Genomic DNA, 23,028 nt, shown 5'->3' with positions numbered 1-23,028 from the left:
TTTTAGTTCTGTACTTCACTCTTGTCCTCAGTCTTGGTACGCTACTCCTTTTGCTTTTCTCATATGCATGTGTTTCCTGCTTTTGGAATTGCTATAGACTCAGCTACATTGGCAAAGAAAATGCACTTTATGTGTGTTGTTTATGCATTATAACACTGTGCGCTTTGGAGTTCTGTTTTTGCTAACCCAATTTCTCATACAAAGTTTGCAACGCGTATAACTGAAACACTTCTTCATGTCTAGATCCAGCCTAGGTCCACACTATATCCTTAGTAATCTTTCATTTCACTTTTGTCCTTTTGTGGTCCTGGAAATAGTACCTGCATTTACTCACTATTCTATTCTATTTTCTTAAGTTGAATGCAGTGCAAACAGGGGCAAGGGGGAGCAAATCTTGTATTAACACACTCCTTCACAAACAGATAACTTGATAAAGTTTGTTGGGGTAAACAAAAACAATGGAACCGTGTGAGACTTCTGCCAAGGCAGTAACACAAAAGCTTGTATCTCCTCAACACGGTTCAAGCTTTTTCATGAAACTACCTACCGGTAGATATTATGTATAGACAGCACGAAGCATGCCAACTAAACTGCACAGCTACATTTATAAGGCAGTGTTTTTTATGTAAGTCTATGGTTTCCTGGGATTATATAAATAAATCTGTAACATCTGAAGGTGACGTATACATCTACAGATATGCAGAAAATTAATATCTGGAAGTGTCACTAACTTGTCAAGTAATTCCTGCATGTTCAGAGCTCTTTGAAAGTATTAGTGAAGCAGTGAACTGCTCTGGTCAAGTTTTGAAAACTATTTCCCCACAAACTCAGAAAATAGCTTGGTGTGTTCTAAAACCAAAACACTGAAAATAGCTTGGTTTATGCCAATTCTATGTCCTGTTCCACCCCAAAGTTCCCTAGGAGTGCAACAAGGTCTGATCCTTCAGTAACCTCCTGCCCCTCACCCACCTATCTGCCTTCCCTCTTCCCTTCCTCCAAGCTGTGCAGCAGTGCTGGGAAACTAGATTGTTCAGGGCTTCTGATATCTGGTTTTCAACTGCAGCAGTGTGCCAGACACCTTGCAGGCTGTGGGTGAGGAAGGGATCTCCACCCCACCCCACTGCTGGAGTGTGAATGAATGCAGAAGGAAAGTGGGTGGGACAAAAGACTTGATTTCTCCAGCTCAGTTTTAAATCTCACTGGGAGAAGAATTTTCTGGACACTTCAGAAGATCAAAGAGCCTGCTGGATCAGGCCAGTGGACCATCTAGTCCAGCATCTTGTTCTCACAGTGACCACATAGATGTTTGCAGGAAACTCTGGTTTCCAGCAACTGGTATTCATAAGCATTACTGCCCCAACCATGGCCAGCATTATGAGCCACCAAGATTCAGATTTCCATGCCTGGCAATATGCGTTTCTGTGACATTACTAGAAAATATTATCAGTGGCCTGTGGGAAACATGATAACTATTTTTTAGTGTATTTAGTTTAGTTTGCTCTTTAGTGTATTTCTTCCGAATAGCAGCTGTGCTGAAGTTTTCCAGACCATAACCATGATTATAGCATCCATTTCCAATTGAATACATTTTAAATCACTGAAAACAATGTGCCCCATACCTGCATTGCCTTTTTATTACAACTGCTGTATGTAATGCTTAAACAATTTAAACACCACTGCATTTTCAGTACCCATAATATATGCTCTTGTCCTTGCCTGTAGGATCAATCACAGACTGCCGTGCTTGCAGAAGGACCTTCCTATTCATAAGGTGATATTTTACCTTTATCTCTTGTAGGCAGAGCTGAGTATGGAAGGTGTTTGAAGCATGGGAGCTTGATTGCTGCAGCAAGCAACATAGTGGTATTTCATGTCCAGAGTGTATGTTGGTGTGGGGGAGAAGGGAGTGTAGGCTTTTGCTGTATCCATTTCCCAGGGGGGGCATATGAATATCAAATCAATATTTATTGTTTCTAATCTGAAATGGCTTAATGTAGTTGTTGTTTTAAGAGGAAGGGCCTTGGCTACTGCCCATCTACTTTCAGCTGTTTGTCTCATAATGATATGAATGCATGCTTGCACAAGGTAGCAAATGGCTGCTCAGAAAGTCCAGGGCAGGCTGCTAGAGCAGGGATGCATGTAACAGAGGGATAAATGGAGTCCAATCATGCACAAGCGCTGCAAAATTCTGATGCATCTTGCCTCTAAGAGTCTGGCATTAGGAAGATGGGACATGAATAGATTGCCTCTGCAGAAAGCTAAAACAGGGGGCAGGGGGCCTGACTTGTAGGGTTGCCACTTATTCACTTCCCCAACGAGGAAATGCACCATCAAAAAAAGAGGACACAGAGTTCCATAAAATGTACCTAGGTGTCAATTTAGAAATAAATAGAAATACATCTCACCATAGGGGGGAGGGGATGTGATCAGGTAACTTATGTGCTAGCTCAGTCTGCTGTCAAGGTGCTAACTGCTGGTGAGCAGCTTCAAGGCCCCTACTGCTCTCCTTTCATATACTGTACATCTTTATCTTTGAACCAGACTTGGACTAGACATTCCCCTGTAAAATGGGAGACATAGTACCCTAACACCTGGAGGTGGGGGCCAAGATCATGGAGTCTAACCATGCCAGAGGCTAAGTGGCAGAGATGGGATGTACGCTGTATGTCCTTAATGCATTAGTCAGGTCGAACGTATCATGAGATAACTTTGGTTAGTGCTATAGTTAAGGTGCTTGGTAATTCTGTACCAAAATTATTTTGATATTTTCTGATGGGCTAAAGCTCTGAAATGTGATCCATGTGTAATATAGGACTCCTCCATTTTGGAAAAATATGAAAATGAGGCCTTCAAATTTATCCGTCAAAATGTCAGACCCCAAAGCCCCTTTTGAGTGTTATATGGCTGTGGGGGTGGGGGTGGGGCAGGACTGTGCACATCTGACATCCATATGTTCATTGAAAGTTTTGAAAAGCCCTCTGCACAAGACTTCACAATGTACTTGGAAGAGAGAGAGAGAGAAAACAATGACCCCGGTCTGGTGCTGATGCCCACAGGGGAATGCAGGTCTGAAGGTGCAGAACCACAGATTGCTCCAAGTGAGCAGCTTACTTCCTTGAAGATCAGAAGTTCACCCAGCCTTTTAAAACCTTTGTCTCTTGTATAGATCTCAAAAGCCCAGTGCCCCTGGCCTCAAGACAGGTGTTCCCCTATGTTCTGTAGCCACCTGTCTGGTGTGTAGTGAGTAGTGTGGGGGACATTTGGTTTCTCAAGCCCTGGTGGTATGCAAGGTCCTTCTAACAGCCTCAGGCACACTGGTCTCCTGACCTACAGCAACAAGCTCTGAACTTGATCTGGCTCCTTAGCTGGAGACTTTGCAGCCTCCACCCTTGTTTTGTTATTGCTGCAGGATTCAGGACAGTAATAACTTTAATGATAATTAAAAGGTTAATTTTAAAAAATGGAACAAAGGTAAGAGTGAATGTGTGCTGAGATTCAAATGGTGTCACCCACGGCAGCTATATCACTGCTGACTGGTGTGGATGGAATGTAGCAGGATGTTAAGATAGGAAAAGTTAGTGTGGAGTTCTGATAGTGTGGAAAATTAATTGTAACTTACAACAGAACAATAAATGGTTTGTGTTAGGCTGGAAGCAACCTTATACAAACAGCTGAATACTGAGTCCCACTCATTCTGACCTGGCAGCCACAGGCAATATATTAAAATGATTTTTTTAACTGAAAATGTTGTCTTTTTTTGGTACCAATTAGACTTTTTTTCCTCGGAAAATAGCAGCAGGGGGCAGGGTGTAAATGGAATCATAGCAGGGCAGGAAGGGTCAAAACGGTCACTCTTATGTGCTGCACTTCCAATGAATATTTTGCCCTGTATGTTGCAGACCCCACAGCTACTATTAATTAAAAAACAAATAAACTGATAGCCTTAGTGATATATTATGTCAAGTTTGGCTCTAGAGTGCTAGTGAATACCAAGGGTCCCAAAGTATAAGTCTAAGGGGTTGCTGAACTTACTAGGCAACCCTGTGGTGGTTGTATCTTTGGCATCGTAGGACTGCATCCTTAAAAGTATAGCAGAAAGTATATTTAAAGAATATTTGATGAACCATGGTATGAAGGGTAAACTCCTGGCAGACCTAGACTGAGCCTTGTAGTATATAAAGGTGACTGACAATTTACATAGAAATATGATTTTAAAAAATAGAAGAAATAAGTAATTGTGTGGTAAAAGTGTATTTAACAGATAACGTACAATGAGAATGTTTGGAAGTCTTTTTAAAACCTCAACTACTTCTTCTCTCCCCCCCCTTTCTTTCTTTTCTTTCCTTTACAGTGGAATCTCGGTTTATGAACACCTCGGTTTATGTATTTTCGGTTTACGAACCCATCTGGAACGGATTAATTCACTTTCCATTACTTTCAATGGGAAAGTTCGCTTCAGTTTATGAACGCTTCAGCTTATGAACAGACTTCTGGAACCAATTACACCCATGCTTTGGGTTAAGTATGCTTCAGGTTGAGTAAAAAAATAATAAAGATTATATTTATATATATATATATATATAGTATAGTATAGCAGAGGAAAGTTTGTGGAATCTAGAAGAAAAAAATTAAACTATTGCCTTTTTGATTCAGGATAGACAAAAGAAATTCAATTAAGTAAACTGGCCTGCTCTGCTTTCAGTATCATTGTGTTTTACTGCTCAGTTGTAAATCCAGCTAATTAGGTATACTTCTAATTGATTTCTGCCTGATGTGTGTGCAGGGAGAAGAGTCAAAAGAAAGTGGGGGAAAATTCCTGTGCTGAATCCTTCGAAAGAGTTTAGATAATCGATTCTTATCTGCCATCATGTTTCTTCTTAATGTACTCTTAAATGATTTTGAATTTGTATTGAGCATTATCGCTGATACAAGCATGTTATCGTTGATTTTAGGATTAAAACGTGAACTGCTTAGAAATCTATTGTATAGGCATGAAGTCCCATGTAAACTGGAATCAGCAGGGGACAAATAGAAAACATAAAAACCTGCCTACATGTTCATCTATCTCAGCATTCTCTACTGCAGTGGTGGTGGTGGTGGGTGGACCTTTTCCAGCTCAAGAGCCAAATTCCTTCAGCATAGCCTTCCAGGGATTACATGCCACTGGCAGGTGAGGGCAGATGCAAAAGTAGGCAGAGCCCATTTTACCTTTGTACAGGGGGCTCGTTTTTACACTCACAAGGCTCTCTTTCTGTCTTCCATCCAGGCAAGGAAGACACATTTTCAGACTTTAAGGGCACACTGCAGCCAGGGGAAAACACACAAGAATGGCACAAAGGAAGGCTGGTGAGGTGTGTGGCCTTGGGAGAGTCCCTGGGGCCAGATAGAGAGGCCTGGAAGGGCCACGTTTGGCCCTTGGGCCTAAGGCTCCCTTACCTTGGTCTGCTGTGATCAGCAGCAGCTCCAGCGTCTTGGGCAGAGGTGTTTTCTGACTCTGCTCTGCTCTGAATTGGCAGTGTCTGTTACTAACGGTGCAAACTTCTGCTTTGCTATCTTCAGATAATTGGAGAAAGAGCAAAAAACCAGCAAATGCTTTTTGTTGACACAGAACACCTTTTCCGGGTATTTTTTTTAAAATAAAAAATTGTCCTTGGCATTATTTTTCAACTGGGAAATACCAAAATATTCACAAACTATATCCCAACTTCTTCATTCCCAGATGTGATGGCTAATAACAACAGCAGCAGCAACAACAACTGGTCTTTTAAAAAAGAAAACCCTCAACTTTTTTAAAGCAATACTTGCCTGTAGCCATGTATTCTCGAAGGATTTAAATTATATCTTGTTTTCTTTGTCCTGGCAACCTGTATTACAAATAGGACACATGAATAATTTACAAGTGGAAATCTCAGCAATATAATATAAAGCTGTACAATGTCAGACAGGCATTTATTGCTGAGAGATAAATGTTTGTTATTATTATCCTTCACATAGGTAATGCTCCCAGAATTCAGAGCAAGGCTGGAAAAAATATTGTGATTCCTACATTTTTAAAAATAACGACTCCGTAGAACAACTCTGCCGTAAGAAATCCTGTGTCCAGCAAGTAAGATATAGAATCTCAACCATAGCAAATTATCATGTGAGAATTATTCTTTCAGGGCTAATAAATTCATTTTTTTGGATGTGCTTGATTTCAAAATTATAATGAGTGCTATAAAGGGATATTTAACAGACATGCCCTGTGAGTCTATATATGTTTACTCAGAAGCAAATTTTATCTGTCTCAACAGGACACGGGGCTAAGAAACTGTGCATTATACCCATTGCTCAATGGGATTTAGGCCCAAGTAATTGAGACCTAGATCCAACTTTTCAAGCAACACGAGCTCCTTTGAAACTGAGGAAGTGTGCGATATAACATGGGACCTGCTCTTCAAAGAGTGATAAACAAACATTCTCACTGGGCATGTCCAAACATAGGTCTTTGCCCTCCAATCAGAACGCTGTCTTACAGGGGAAAGTACGGTAAATTGCTACAGTTTATGGACAGGCATGACATCAAGGCAGTCTGGGGAACGGATCTGGCATTCAGGATGTCTTGAGGTTGCTAAAATTAAATTAGCACAATCTGTTGTAGCTGTATGTGTTGTTTTGAAAATTATCGAAGAGTAAAGTCAACAGATTATATTCCTCCATATAAAATGTTTCCATGTTATGTGGCAGTAATATTTCATTTCTGTTGACTACACAGGTATCTCCAGGTACATTAAACTTGTCATTTGAACTACAGTTAAATTTCTTGATGGAAACCCTTGGTTCATTTCACTTCTAAGACATTGAATTACAGAATGAAACAGTGCAGATGTCCTTCAGCTATATATAGTTTTAATTAGAAGATGGATATTGTGCAGCATATATCAGGTAAGGAGGATATTTTCTGTATAAGTCTGAGGACTGCAGCCTTGAAATGCTTAACTTTGTCATGGTGCTTGTTTTCTAATGGTTTGCATTATTGTTTTCAGTTGAAAGGTAAAAACTGGTGCATCATTAGAATGTGACTTAAAAGGCACTAATAACAGTATTTACCAATATACAATCTGTTTAACCATTTTATTGCATTGCTAATATAGGGTTTTACTTAATATTTTAACGCCTACTTGCTCTGTTTACAAGCTGTTGCTTGACAGTTAATGACATTCTGTTTTCTGTGAAGAGGAAAAGTGCTTGAAATGTAAAAAAGTGAGGAATGCATGCTGACCCTGATCTATTAAAAACAACAACACATGAAGCAAATGGCAAATCTCACTCATGCAAGATTATTGTGATTGTTGGCACATCATAATAATAAATGTTTCTTGGTACCAAATGTTAAAAGACTGTGTGTTAAAGAAAGTTGGTTTAAAAAAACACAATCCTATGCATGTACACTCACAAGCCCATCCTACTGAGTTCAATGGGAGTTACTTCAAAGTAAATGTGCATAGGATTGCAGTTCTAACAGCATAAAAAAAGTATAAGGTTAAATCACCACCACGACCACAACTAATTGTTATGGCTGTTGCTTTCAAGGGGCAACATTGTAGATTTAACCTTCCTGAAATGTTACTAAAGTATCCGTTTTTAGCTGGGTTTTTTTTTAAAAAAATTATCCTCGCTGTTTAATTTTCTGAGCTTATGCTGAGACTATAATACTATTTAAAATCCATGAATTATTTTCCCTTAAGTGATAAGTTTAAAAATGTATTCTATAGTTCTCCTTAGAGAATTGAATAGCCTGAAGATGTTTGCTATATTTATCATGCTTCCTAGATGGGATGGTGTGTTTGGAAAGTGTGTATAGTGTTTGTAGCAGAATACCTTAAGTTTTTAAGTGAGTGCAGAACAAGTTATTTTCTAAATGAATTAATGTAGATTAACCACAGCTTCTGGGTCTGTATTCAATAGTTTAAAGTGGCATTTTGATTACCATTTCACATGTGTGTATGCATTAAAAAGAAATTCATCCCTAAAGACTTCTTAGTCAATGCTTACAAGAACATAAAAACACATTTTATTTTTTTCTTGTAGGAATACTGCTCTGGAAACCATGATTTTTGGTAATTCCTATCCAAGCTGCACCATTAATGTTGAATGGAACCTTAGCACCCTGACTAGAAGTTTGACAGGTAACTAGTACATACGAAAATGGTTGGGTGTATGTCTCAAGGAAACTGAAAAACATGAACTGGTGAAAGTTGGCTGCATGTTGAAAATTTGTGTGGACATGAATAATGTGAAGCTTATCTTGTTAAAAGGGTTGTAGCTAAATATTTGATGGAGTTTAGTAGAGGTTGTGCCTTCTAACCTAAGCACAGCTAGCTGTAATTAGTTTATGGTTGATTTAGTAAGCCCTCAGCATGAAAGTCTAACTTGGGAAGTGGTAAAATGCCGAAGGCCCCACTGCATTTCACAAGATTTGCACTAGTCTTTGTTGCCAGATCTAAACAAACAAAAACAGCTGGAATAGAACAGCATAGAGTTCATGCTCCAGGTTGTCTCTGGTGGATTTGATCCTAAGCAGAGATACCCAGAGGCAATGCCAATTTTTAAGTGGATCAAATACGGCTTGGTGCTTGCTTGGATTCTTGGGGCGCAATGAATGCTAAAACAGAGCCACCAAGGCCCTTCTTAGGCTCTTAATTACGTCCAGGCACCATTTAACACACAGGTGAGTTACGCCTGGATATTTTTCAGAGACCCGAGTATGCAGTCTTTGTTTATGTTCATTAAAAATCAATGGGAGGCCTTGAGGACGCTGACTGTTTCTCTCTCCTGCCTGAAGACGGCACAAGACAGAAGTCAGCCCACACCTGAATTAGCTTCCCCTGAATTCCCTTCCCCTGTCATGTTCAGTTCGGCCTCACTTCGTTGAACATTAACGGGCATGTCTTGTGCCCGGGGGACGAGGGAGGTGACTCTTGCCGGCGCCTGTTTTGAGAGCACCCAAGCAGGCGAGTCGTGAGGCGGTCAGCAGCCGCCCTGGGGTGGACCCTCGGGGGGCTGCGGCGGGGCTCCACACACACACAGCCCAAGCTGCCCCGGTGTCAGGGAGAGGGAAGGAAGAAGCAGCCCTTGAGCAGCCGTCGGAGAAGAGCCGAGGCGCCGCTCCAGACGGTTCGCGTCGGTTATCTTGAGGAGAAGCGAGCGGCGGCCGCTTTGGCCCGCGAGATGGCGCCGCTGAGCCTCCAACTCTTTCCCTCTCTCTCCCTCCCTCTCTCTCTCTTTCCCCTCACAGGCTTCCCGGCGCCCGGTTCTGCTGGGCGGCGATACCTTCTCTGAGGCCGCTCGGAGTCGGCTCCGCTCCTGCCAGCAGAGGCGGAACAGCGGCCAGTGGCGAAGTCCCGGGAAGAGAGGACGGGCTCCCCGCCGCGAAGAACAGGACTAGAGCCGAAGCTGCTGCTGCTGCTGCCGCCTCCTCCTCCTCCTCGCCATGCCCCGCGCTTTAGCCGCCTGCCTGTTCCTGCTCCCGCTCTGCGCCCGGGGTGAGTGAGGGAGCGAGTGGGGCGGACGGAGAGGGGACATTTTGTGGTGCGCGGGCGGCGGTTGGGAGGAGGCCCCCTCTCGGGCAGGCGGGGGAAAGAGAGGTCGAGAAGCCGCCGCCGCCGAGCCGCCCTGTGGCTGCCCGCCGCCGCGTGAGGGGAACCGGATACGCGAGGGAGCCTCTCTGCCCCGCTTCCTTGAAGTTTGTTCGTGGGATGGGCGGGCATCCCCTTCGCGTGTAGTCGAGGGGCAGCCGCTCCGTCCGTCCGTTTCCCCTCTCCCTTCAGGGTTTAAAGCCGGTGCCGTCGCCGCACAGAGACAGCCCTGAGGAAGCGCTTGTTTTCCTGAGGTGGCGCTGGCGGTTGGTGGCTGCTGAGCCCCCAGGCGAAAGAGCCTCCGCAAACTCCAGAAGGGCATCTGCAAACAAACCCCGGGGTGGCGGGTGGGAGAGCCGACGGCACGGCTTGGGGTGGCAGAAGCGGCTTTCCTGCGCTAGGATAACCCGCCGCTGCCTCGGAGGAAGCGGCGTTTTAAATCCACAAAAAGCTCCTATCAGGGACCTTATTTTTATTTATTTTTGGGGGGGTGGGGGGTTGTGTGGGGCGCTGCCGAGAAAGCTCATGGCATAAGATGGCACAGAGCATAATTAAGATCGCCACCTTCTGCGTAAGGGAGATTTAGTCCAGGGCAAACAGCCAAGCCGTTCCCGATTCCACCTGTAAAGCCAACAGTAGTGGGCTATTATAGGGCAGGTATTTTCAACCTGCTCGGACCCACTTTTAACCCAAGTGTGCGTTCGGGGACCCATTTCTTCACCCTTTTGCCATATATTTGCATGGGGGTGTTAGTGCGTCCCTAGCCTAGACCAGTGGGCTAGGGAAAAATCCACCCTTTTAGCTTTGTTTCTGAGCATGACAGGGTGCATGATGGCTACACTCCTTAAAACACTTAAAGGTCTAAGGTCTGCTAGAACACAGCTGGGCTTTTTTTATTCACCATGAGGAAATGTGCACTGAGTAGTTTGCTTCTTTTTAAAAGGGTGGCTGATTAATATGTGTTAAGTGATGGGGAGTGTGTGCTCACAATGGTGCTCACAAAGAAGGACCTTTAACCATTATACTGATCTGCTGACAAAAATCACTGCTCCCCAGTGAGCTAAATCAATTCCCCTTTCTAATTCCTCCTCACTGGAACTGGTTTTTCAAAGGAGGACCTTCTGATTGAATCGCCTGCATCTTCCATTTATTTATTTAATATACTGCCTTCCCTCAGAACCTGAACTTAAGGCGGCTCACAAAAATTAAAACAACATGGATAAAACACAGTTGGCTAAAAACATATATGAAGATAATAGTTAAAAAATAATTAAACTGTGATGGAATTAGAACAGTGTAAAAACAAATCTCCCCTTCATGGATCAATGCCTTGTCGTGGCGAAGGGGCTTGAATAACTCAGAGAAGCTATGAGCTATGCCATGCAGGGCCACCCAAGATGGACAGGTCATAGTGGAGAGTTTTGACTAAACGTGATCCACCTGGAGAAGGAACTGGCAAGCCACTCCAGTATCCCTGCCAAGAAAACTCCATGGACAAAGACAACAGGCATATAAAAGTTATGACGCTGGAAGATGAGCCCCTCAGGTCGGAAGGCGTCCAACATGCTACTGAGGAAGAGCGGAGGACAAGTACAAGTAGATTCAGAGCTGATGAAGCGGCTGGGCCAAAGCCGAAAGGACGCTCAGTTGCGGATATGCCTGGAAGCGAAAGGAAAGTCCGATGCTGTAAAGAAAAATATTGCATAGGAACCTGGAATGTAAGAACCATGAGTGGAGGTAAGCTGGATGTGGTCAAAAATGAGATGACAAGAATAAATATCGACATCCTGGGCATCAGTGAACTAAAATGGAAGGGAATGGGCGAATTCAGTTCGGATGACTATCATATCTACTACTGTGGGCAAGAATCCTGTAGCAGAAATGGAGTGGCCCTCATAGTCAACAAAAGAGTGGCAAAAGCTGTAATGGGATGCAATCTCAAAAATGACAGAATGATCTCGATACGAATCCAAGGCAGACCTTTTAACATCACAGTAATCCAAGTTTATGCACCAACTACCGGTGCTGAAGAAAATGAAATTGACCAATTCTATGAAGACCTACAACACCTTCTAGAAATGACACCAAAGAAGGATGTTCTTCTCATTACAGGGGACTGGAATGCTAAAGTAGGGAATCAAGAGATAAAAGGAACAACTGGCAAGTTTGGCCTTGGAGTTCAAAATGAAGCAGGGCAAAGGCTAATAGAGTTCTGTCAAGAGAACAAGCTGGTCATCACAAACACTCTATTCCAACAACACAAGAGACGACTCTACACATGGATATCACCAAATGGACAGCATCGAAATCAGATTGATTATATTCTCTGCAGCCAAAGATGGAGAAGCTCTATACAGTCAGCAAAAACAAAACCTGGAGCTGACTGTAACTCAGATCATCAGCTTCTTATAGCAAAATTCCAGCTTAAACTGAAGAAAGTAGGAAAAACCACTGGGCCAGTAAGATACAATCTGAATCAAATCCCTTATGAATACACAGTGGAAGTGAGGAACAGGTTTAAGGATTTAGATTTGGTGGACAGAGTGCCTGAAGAACTATGGATGGAGGCTCGTAACATTATACAGGAGGCAGCAATGAAAACCATCCCAAGGAAAAGGAAATGCAAGAAAGCAAAATGGCTGTCCAACGAGGCCTTACAAATAGCGGAGGAGAGGAGGCAAGCAAAATGCAAGGGAGATAGGGAAAGATACAGGAAACTGAATGCAGATTTCCAAAAAACAGCAAGGAGAGACAAGAGGGTCTTCTTAAATGAGCAATGCAAAGAAATAGAGGAAAACAATAGAATGGGGAAAACCAGAGATCTGTTCAAGAAAATTGGAGATATGAAAGGAACATTTCGTACAAAGATTACCATAATCAAGGACAAAAGTGGTAAGGACCTAACAGAAGCAGAAGACATCAAGAAGAGGTGGCAAGAATACACAGAGGAATTATACCAGAAAGATATGGAGGTCTCGTACACCTCAGGTAGTGTGGTTGCTGACCTTGAGCCAGACATCTTGGAGAGTGAAGTCAAATGGGCCTTAGAAAGCATTGCTAATAACAAGGCCAGTGGAAGTGATGATATTCCAGCTGAACTGTTTAAAATTTTAAAAGATGATGCTGTTAAGGTGCTACACCCAATATGCCAGCAAGTTTGGAAAACTCAGCAATGGCCAGAGGATTGGAGAAGATCAGTCTACATCCCGATTCCAAAGAAGGGCAGTGCCAAAGAATGCTCCAACTACCGCACAATTGCCCTCATTTCACACGCTAGCAAGGTTATGCTTAAAATTCTACAAGGCAGGCTTAGGCAGTATGTGGACCGAGAACTCCCAGAAGTGCAAGCTGGATTTCGAAGGGGCAGAGGAACCAGAGACCAAATAGCAAACATGCGCTGGATTATGGAGAAAGCTAGAGAGTTCCAGAAAAACGTCTACTTCTGCTTCATTGACTATGCAAAAGCCTTTGACTGTGTCGACCACAGCAAACTATGGCAAGTTCTTAAAGAAATGGGAGTGCCTGATCACCTCATCTGTCTCCTGAGAAATCTCTATGTGGGACAAGAAGCTACAGTTAGAACTGGATATGGAACAACTGATTGGTTCAAAATTGGGAAAGGAGTACGACAAGGTTGTATATTGTCTCCCTGCTTATTTAACTTATATGCAGAATTCATCATGCGAAAGGCTGGACTAGATGAATCCCAAGCCGGAATTAAGATTGCTGGAAGAAATATCAACAACCTCAGATATGCAGATGACACAACCTTGATGGCAGAAAGTGAGGAGGAATTAAAGAACCTTTTAATGAGGGTGAAAGAGGAGAGCGCAAAATATGGTCTGAAGCTCAACATCAAAAAAACCAAGATCATGGCCACTGGTCCCATCACCTCCTGGCAAATAGAAGGGGAAGAAATGGAGGCAGTGAGAGATTTTACTTTCTTGGGCTCCTTGATCACTGCAGATGGTGACAGCAGTCACGAAATTAAAAGACGCCTGCTTCTTGGGAGAAAAGCAATGACAAACCTAGACAGCATCTTAAAAAGCAGAGACATCACCTTGCCGACAAAGGTCCGTATAGTTAAAGCTATGGTTTTCCCAGTAGTGATGTATGGAAGTGAGAGTTGGACCATAAAGAAGGCTGATCGCCGAAGAATTGATGCTTTTGAATTATGGTGCTGGAGGAGACTCTTGAGAGTCCCATGGACTGCAAGAAGATCAAACCAATCCATTCTTAAGGAAATCAGCCCTGAGTGCTCCCTGGAAGGACAGATCGTGAAGCTGAGGCTCCAATACTTTGGCCACCTCATGAGAAGAGAAGAATCCTTGGAAAAGACCCTGATGTTGGGAAAGATTGAGGGCACTAGGAGAAGGGGACGACAGAGGACAAGATGGTTGGACAGTGTTCTCGAAGCTACGAACATGAGTTTGACCAAACTGCGGGAGGCAGTGCAAGACAGGAGTGCCTGGCGTGCTCTGGTCCATGGGGTCACGAAGAGTCGGACACGACTAAACGACTAAACAACAACAAAAACAAATCTATTAAAATATAAATATTTAAAACAGCACAGCACTATTGAGAGCCCTTTCCTTAAAAGCAGTCAGTTCCCAAAGCATGTTGGAATAAAACAGTCTTCACCTGCTAGTGGATGATCAACAAGGAGAGAGCCATTTTAGAACTTCCTAGACAGACAGGCTAAAGCCTGGGAGCAGCCCACGAAAAGGCTGCACACCCACAGAATGTGCTGTGAGGATGGTGGGACTGAGAGAAGGGCTTCTTCAGAAGATCTGAGCCTGGACAGGTTTGTACTGTATACCACAAACCCTTATAGGGCTTTATAGGTCATAACCAGCACTTTGAATTGTGCCCAGAAATAGATTGGGAGCCAGTGGAACTGTTAAAGCAAGGGAAGTTATGCTTCATCTTCAGCTGTGGAAGCTAGTTGGGGCTATACATATAGAACAGCCTAGCGAAGGAGCCTGCTTCATGAACAAGAGGGAAGCCCCAGCTGATGCAGCATCTCTGCTTCAGTGACAAAATGTCAAGCCAAGATAACAAGCAGCTGGGCAAGTTTGGCAGCAGGGCAATGAGATTGGGGCACACTTCTCTACTACCTTTTTTGACCTAAAAAATTCCAAGCTCCCATACAAACAAACTCAAACAATAATGGACATGCAGTTAGAAATCCAGGAGCAGTGTGGGAGCTATTCAGTATATTTTACAGAATGCCTCATGCACAATTATGTGCCTATTGGATAGAAGTCATGATTGTGTACTCGGTGCAATGAGCTCCTGGCCCCTAGGGAACAAGTTCATTCCCTTCAGGCAAAGGTGGCAGAACTGGAGAAGCTGAGAGAGACAGGTTGGTGGATGAAACTCTTGTAGATGCCATAGTTGCATCCTGTTCCCAGGGTAGCAACCCCTTTGCTGCCATGGAGAGTGAGAGTCTTGGGGAAGGAGAGCATTTCTCTGAGGAAGAGAGAACAATAATTTAGAATGGATCTCATTTTGGGAGATGAGCAGTTTTCCTCTTGTGTCAAGGATGGTCCTCCAAGTTGGAGGTTGGGTGATCCTGGTAGTGCCTGATTAAATCATTAGGGGTGCAGATAGTTGGCCTTGTGATGGGCATGCTGACTACATGTCAACTTGCCTGACTAAAAGGAGCAGACTCTTCCTCAGAATTGCTGTGCATGATGATACTAGGCCCTAAGAGTAATTTACTACCTGACCAAATGGTCCAGGGTGATGGCGAATGAAATCAATGAGGCAACCAAATGAGGATGGTTTTTTTTTTAGTAATGGGTCACTTCAGTTATTGTCACATAGATTGGATTCATATGTTTTCCAGTGATGACAAAGAGCTAAATTTTCTAAATACTGTTAATGATCACACCCTACAGCAGTTGGTCCTATAACTGACCAGAGGGATGTCACCCAGGACCTGGGGCAAGATGTGTTGTTGAACTGATTAGGAACAGTAACCACAGTGCTATCAAATTCTACATGTATGTAAGTGGGCAATTGCCAGGAAAATTGGAACCCAATCACATTTGACTTCAAAAGAGGAAACTTCCCCAAAATGAGGAGATTGGTAAAAAGGAAATTGAAAGGGAAAGGGAAAGATAGTCAGATGTCTCTAGAATGCTTGAGGGTTGTTCAAAACCACCATAACAGAAGTTCAGTCTGATTGCATCTTTCTTGACTGCAGGTCAAGAAAGGTACCATCAGGGACAACCGGAGTAAAGGAAGCTGTTGAAGGCAAAAAGGTCTTCACAGCAGTCTTTGCATCTATATTCACAGTGGAATATGCAATTAGTCTCTAGAATTAGCCTTTGTGCCAGAGGACTGAAAGTGGCATCAATTTTTAAAAAGGCATCCAAAGAAGATCTAGGCAACTACAGGTGGTTATTTTAAAGTCTGTTGTGGGAAAACTGGCAGAAAATGTTATTAAAGATAGAATTGCCAACCATAACAGGTCTTGCTGAAGCAGAACTGGTATGGCATCTGCAAGGATGTCTTCTCTCACTGACCTTTTAGAGTTCTTTGAGAGTCTCAAAAAGCATATACTGTACAACAGTGTGTATTTTGGCTTTCAAAAAGCTTTTGATAGTTCCGCACGAAAGACACTTGAGCAAGCTTAGCTGTCATTGAATATGAGGAAATCACCGGTTATGGATCAGTAACACATTAAAGAACAGGAAGCAGAGAGGAGGAATAAATAGCCAGTTCTACCAATGGAGGGATGTAGAGATTGGAGTCCCCAATAATTGGTATTGAGACCTGTGCTTTTTAATTTGCTATTCTAAGAGATTTAGAGTTAGGGGTGAGCAGGTAGTCAAGCTTGCTAATGATACCAAATTGTTTATGGTGGTTAAAGCAAAAAAAGAGAGGGATTGATAGGAAATCCCAAAGGATCTCTCCAAACTGGGTGCAATATGGCAAATGTGTTTCAGTGAATACAAGTGTAAAGTGTGAACCAGCTGTGATTGCCCAGGAATGAGATCTTAGTGGTTAAGGTGACCTAGTGTGTGGCAGCTATAAAAATGGCAACTTCCTAGCTAGGGAAAAGGGCTGAAAATAAAACTGTCAATATCTTAGTGCCATTTATACAAACCTATGGTGAGACTCCCTCGGCCGGCTCTCTCGGCCAATAATGCGAGATGAGCGCGCAACCCCAGAGTCAGTCACGACTGGACCTAATGGTCAGGGGTCCCTTTACCTTTACCTTTACCATGGTGAGACTACACTTGGAATACTTTGTACAGTTCTGGTCATCTCATGAGATACCATAGAGCTGGAAAGGATTTGTAAAAGGGCAACCTAAATTATTAAGAGTCACTCCCATATGAGGAAAGCTTACAATGTTTGGTTCTTTTTAGTTTACAAAGAAGTCCAGTAAGGGGGGCACGTTAGCAGGAATAAGCATATGTATGATAAAAAATTCCTTCCAGTAGCACCTTAGAGACCAACTAAGTTTGTTATTGGTATGAGCTTTCATGTGCATGCACACTTCTTCAGATCAGGAAGTAGATAAGGAGAACTTTTTCTTTTATATTGCTAGAACTCAGGGCCATCCAATGAAGCTGATTGATGGAAGATTCAGGACAGACCAAAGAAAGTACTTATTTACATAGTACATGGTAAAAACTATGGAATTCCTGCCACATGATGTAGTGATGTCTGCTAGCTTGGGATGGCTTTAAAAGGGAATTGGACAAATTCATGGTGGATAAAGTGGCTGCTAGTCATTATTACTATGTTCTACCTCCATTGTTGGAGTCAGTATGCCTCTGTATACTAGTTTCTGGGAATCACAAATAGGGAGAGTGTGATTGAGCTCATGTACTGCTTGTGACCTTCCCTAGACATCTGGTTGATCATTCTGAGAACAGGATGATGAACATGACAAGCCTTTGACCCGGCTCCACAGGTCTTTTCTTATGTTCCTAACACCCGTGGCTATTTAGAATCATTGGACACAAATTACTGACAGGTGTTTGAGCAAAAAGGGTTCTTGTGCCCTTTTCAGTGTGGATCAAATCATGCATTGCTCTTTTCCTAGATGCTGAAGTGAAAACCATAGTATTACATGTGACATCAACTGATTAATTCTCCCCTTGCATATGCTACACGTAGAGATTGCATATGGCATTAATCCATGGCATTCATATGTGTAGTACGACTTTGATATAATATTTAGATTTCTGAGCTTAGCTCCTTCAACTCAGTTATAGTGCTAGCAGATCTTTTTTGGCTAGGTTACAGTCTGTTGCAGTTTTGTGCAGCAGCAGTCAGGAGAATTGATATTAAAACTTCACAGTAAAAGAATGATTTATTTTGCTGTTTTACTGCTCCTGGCTGCCTCTGTATCAAAGATCTTGAACTTTCTGAGTAATAACAGCAGGGAAGAAGTAAATTGTGAAAATATATCAGTAATAGGTTTTGGGTGTTGTGAAAGTAGATTAAAAATGTACTACTGGACAGGCAGGTGAGCTTTCATTAAATGATAAATACCATAGAATCTCCCAAGATTGCATTTTTAAAAATCAGAATTCCAGCTATAGGGAATAAAAATAAATTAAAAATTTGGAGCAAATACTTTGCAGTCCCAATTTGCCTGACTCATTGTAGGAAAGAAAAGTGCCTGCAGATGAACAGATTCTGTGTTATGGACATTCTCAAATTTTGTAATATTTTATTGTCTTAAGGGTTCAATCCTATACCAGCTTACTTGGGTCTAAGCCCCATTGAACTGAGGGAGACTTTGAGGGTATAGGATTAAGAAGCTCCTCTCTATATTTGGACATCTATCTGGCTGCATAACCCCAAGTCCTGGTAGACAATAAGAAATAAAAGGAGCAGGGTATGCTTTCTTAAGTAAAAATCTCTCTCTCTCTCTCTCTCTCTCTCTCTCTCTCTCTCTCTCTCTCTCTCTCTCTCTCTTTCTTTAAAAATATTGCCATTATTAGGTCTGCAACACCAAGGAATGGAAGTGCTGATGCAAAGGTCTTTTCATTAGTGGTATCTCAGTCTATTTATAACATTTATATCCTGCCCTTCAAAAAGATTTTTCCCAGGGTGTCTGCATTCTTAAAGCAAGAAGTACCAGGTAATGCAGTTTTTCACACATGAAACACCCTTCCCAGAGAGATACACTAGGCTTGGTATCTTCAACCTTTTCAGACCCAGGACCCATTTTTAACCGAAACATGCATTTAGGGACCCATTTCTTAATCTTTTACTATATAGTTGCACGGTGGCAGTGCTCCTGTCGCAAACCCACTAGTGGCTCCTGACCCACCAGCTGAAGACCAGTGCCCTAGGCTATCTAGCATCTCTGTTGCAAATGGGTTCAAATTTGTCAGCAGCAGGTGCTGTTGGTAGATGCTTTCTAAAACAGTATTAATATTTCTAAAAACTTTTGACTAAAGGCAACTAATGCATTTTAAACAATAAAAAATATATAAAATCACGAACCTCTTGGATAAGGTTTCATCCCTGCAGCAGAAGGCAGAGTTCTTTCTAGAACTTTGCACTGAGTCAACTATTCTGATCCTTTTGGGAATAATTTTGATAAGCATGGGAATTGTGGCAGTCTTCATGTAGCTTGTGCTTGTTGGTTGGATTGAATTAATATGTCTGATACTTGAACAGTTCTGTTTCAGAGTGCATCCTTTTGAGCAGGGGTTAGACCAGAACCCTGTTTTCTGCTCATAGGGCAGAGCCTGTGTACCTCTGCACCTGTCTGTTCTGAAGAGACCCGCTGCCCCATAGCCAAAGTTTTGAGCAGAGCCTCTCAAAGGAATGATAGGCAGATAGTAAGGATGGTGCATGACATCTTCAGAGCAGCTGCCTTTTCAAAATAACACAAGTGACTTACTGATATGTGGTTTTTCTGCTTGTAATTTTCTTTCTTTGCATGCATCATCATGACATTGCTGAGACATGCCTTTCCTCGTTCTCATAGACCAACTCTTCTGGTGTATTGTGACATTACATTACTGTTTAGCAGAGAGATCTGCAATCCAGCCTGTAGTTGATAAAGGTGCACACTAAAAAGGTAGTGCAAAACACTTCAGTGAGATACAGGAAGGAGAACTGGTCACCCCAGTCACCTTAGTTGGTCTGGCATTAGTATTTGTTAGAGCTATATTGTGTGTGAACTGGACGCTCAAGTAAGAAAGGTTCTATTTATTAAGAAATACCACCTTTACATTGTCTTAAAACAAGAATTTAATAGAAATGTTTTTGAATGTTTGAGTGGCATGATAGCAGCCTTTTCGTTTCAAAGGAGAACGTTTAAAACAGCTTTCCTCTGTCGTTGCAGAATGAGACTGTATTATAGTCTTCTTCTGGCACTTACAAGATGGCACTTTGAAAATGATTTTTTACTTATTGAACATTGAAAAGTAGTTTTCATTTCCCTTTCCATCTCCTAGTGGCATTTCCCACCCCAGTTCCTGCATTGAAAATAGCTTAAGCATAAAACAGGAAAAAACTCTTACTGGAAATGGCTGAGCATAAAGCATTATCTGTCGGTGGGTGAAAATTGGCAAGGCTGATCTCTACTTTTGATTCTTATTTCTATTTCTGCTATCTGATGAAACAGACAGCATATGAGTAAAAGTGGAGAGAGGTTTAAATGCAGCACATCTGTAAGGAATGTTTTCCTTTACCTTTAGCTGCATGTTATCTGCTGGTATCAGAATGGCTGCTGATACTTTGCTCGTTAAGGTAAGAATTTCTCCTTAAGAACATGTATTTAGCTATTCTGTGCTGTGCTACATTAAGCAGCTAGTGTTGTCAGCTGGTAAAACCCAAATTACAGCTTCCATATACATCTCAAAAACATGGATAAGTAAGAAAAACTCAAATTTGTTGTTCTTCAAGGCTCGTCCCCAAGCATATATTAAGATTCAAGGGCTCCTGCCCATGGACTATGCTTTTGCCTGAATTTTGAGGACCACCCATTTCCGCTCAGCCCTTGTACCATGTCATAGAATCATAGAGTTGGAAGAGACCACAAGGGCCATCCAGTCCAACCCCCTGCCAATCAGGAAACACCATCAAAGCATTCTTGACATATGCCTGTCAAGCCTCTGCTTAAAGATCTCCAAAGAAGGAGACTCCACCACACTCCTTGGTAGCAAATTCCACTGCCGAACAGCTCTTACTGTCAGGAAGTTCTTCCTAATGTTTAGGTGGAATCTTCTTTCTTGTAGTTTGAATCCATTGCTCCGTGTCCGCTTCTCTAGAGCAGAAGAAAACAACCTTTCTCCTTCCTCTATATGACATCATTTTATATATTTGAACATGACTATCATATCACCCCTTAACCTTCTCTTCTCCAGGCTAAACATACCCAGCTCCCTAAGCCGTTCCTCATATGGCATCGTTTCCAGGCCTTTGACCATTTTGGTTGCCCTCTTCCGGACACGTTCCAGCTTGTCAGTATCCTTCTTGAACTGTGGTGCCCAGAACTGGACACAGTACTCTAGGTGAGGTCTGACCAGAGCAGAATAGAGTGGTACTATTACTTCCCTTGATCTAGATGCTATACTCCTATTGATGCAGCTCAGAATTGCATTGGCTTTTTTAGCTGCTGCATCACACTGCTGACTCATGTCAAGTTTGTGGTCTACCAAGACTCCTAGATCCTTTTCACATGTACTGCTCTCAAGCCAGGTGTCTCCCATCCTGTATTTGTGCCTTTCATTTTTTTTTTTTTTTGCCCAAGTGTAATACTTTACATTTCTCCTTGTTAAAATTCATCTTGTTTGCTTTGGCCCAGTTGTCTAATCTGTTAAGGTGATTTTGAAGTGTGATCCTGTCCTCTGGGGTATTAGCCACCCATCCCAATTTGGTGTCATCTGCAAACTTGCTCAGGGTGCCTTCAGGTTGTCAGCCAATTCACCAGGAATCCTAACCTCTGGGAGAGGCTTTTTGTGGTGGGTGATGAGGGAAGGAGAAGGCAGGAATGCCAGTTTCTGCATGCATTCCATGAACTTTCCTTTGGGTTCTAAGACCCGCTGCTCAGACTGAATGCCAGTTGTTGAGGAACACAAGCAGGAGGGTTCCTGTAGGCATCTGGGTCTCCATTGTGGGAACAGATAGGCCTTGTCTGATCCATCAGGGCTGGTCTTATGTTATTATTATCTTATGAAAGACATTCATCGAAAGGAAGGTTGATGTACAGTCACTGTGGGTACTAGTTTAGAGTATTATTGCAGCAGATTACACACTCTGTTTACAATATGCAATCAACTGACATGTCTGTGAACCTCAAATTTTAAATATATTTCATAAAATTTATACACTGCTTGATCGTTAAAAAAAACCCCAAAGCCCTCGGAGTGATTGAAAAAATATATGTGGGTGGAGTATCTTCTTCAGATTATAGACACCCCTACAGTTGAATGAAGTGCTGCATTACAATAGTCAAAGGCTTCTGCTAATGGAAGGAGAAGGGAGCTGTCTTCCCCCAATTTGCACTATAGACCTTTGCTCTAGAGCAGTGGTTCCCAATTTGTGGTCTGTGGACCCCAGGGGTCTCCGTAACCCGCCCAGGGGGTCCGTGGCACATACCTGTCAACTGTCCAGGACATCCCGGTTTTTGTTTGCTGTGCTGCTGCATGGGAGAATGGCGCTGCCAAATGTGTAAGATTGTGGCTGGATGTGCGCCTTGCACAAGACTGTGATGCCCCAAAAGGCATGCTTTTGGTCACTGTGTTCTTGTGTAGGTTACGTTACTTAAACAGGAGTGTGACCCAGAAGACACGTGGCCTGCTTTCACACTGGGGTATGTTGGAGGGTGTGTTGGGACCATACACATAACAGAAACTACCACTGGAATAGCAACATTTTCAAAGGTAGGGGGTCCGTGGCTTGACTTTTGAAAAACAGGGGATCCGTAGTACTTAGCTAATTGGGAACCACTCTAGTTGTGCAGGCAAGGGGAAGGGGAATGTGACAAAATTTGCTGTTTGCATCTCTTCCACTACTAGAGGTCTCTGCTAGATCAGAGAGACTCCTTCCATTTGCAGAAAGGCTCAATTGGAAACAATGGGTGGTATTCAATCACATATTTTTAAGAGTAGACCCATTGAAATTAATGGATTCAGGTTAGTCATATCCATGAAGTAGGTCTGTTTTGAGTCAACCGAAGGTTTTCTTTCTCATTCCTGACAAAATCAGGGGCAAGTGCTTCACTGGTAATTCATTTATTGCTTAAATGGCACTGGTAACTTCAAATATATGAAATAAATAAATACAATTCCCTCTACACTGTACAGTGTGGTGTAGTGGTTAAGAGCGGTAGACTCGTAATCTGGGGAACCGGGTTCGCGTCTCCGCTCCTCCACATGCAGCTGCTGGGTGACCTTGGGCTAGTCACACTTCTCTGAAGTCT

General features: G+C 42.7%; 1 protein-coding gene across 1 annotated transcript in view; it reads left to right on the top strand.

Annotated features, from left to right (window-relative positions):
* The first annotated feature begins 8,574 nt into the window (after positions 1-8,574).
* Positions 8,575-23,028, top strand: part of B3GLCT (beta 3-glucosyltransferase) — a 75,110-nt gene continuing 60,656 nt past the window's right edge. The window contains exons 1-2 of the mRNA XM_035114902.2: positions 8,575-8,710; positions 9,278-9,524. Coding sequence (XP_034970793.2) covers positions 9,473-9,524 — 52 coding nt within the window. The 5' untranslated portion in view covers positions 8,575-8,710; positions 9,278-9,472. The remainder of the gene's footprint in view (positions 8,711-9,277; positions 9,525-23,028) is intronic.

The sequence above is a fragment of the Zootoca vivipara genome, chromosome 4, assembly GCF_963506605.1.
Source record: "Zootoca vivipara chromosome 4, rZooViv1.1, whole genome shotgun sequence".
In the NCBI taxonomy this organism is placed as follows: Eukaryota; Metazoa; Chordata; class Lepidosauria; order Squamata; family Lacertidae; genus Zootoca; species Zootoca vivipara.
The sequence above is the reverse complement of the archived record's forward strand: the minus strand, read 5'-3'. Positions and strand labels throughout refer to the sequence as shown.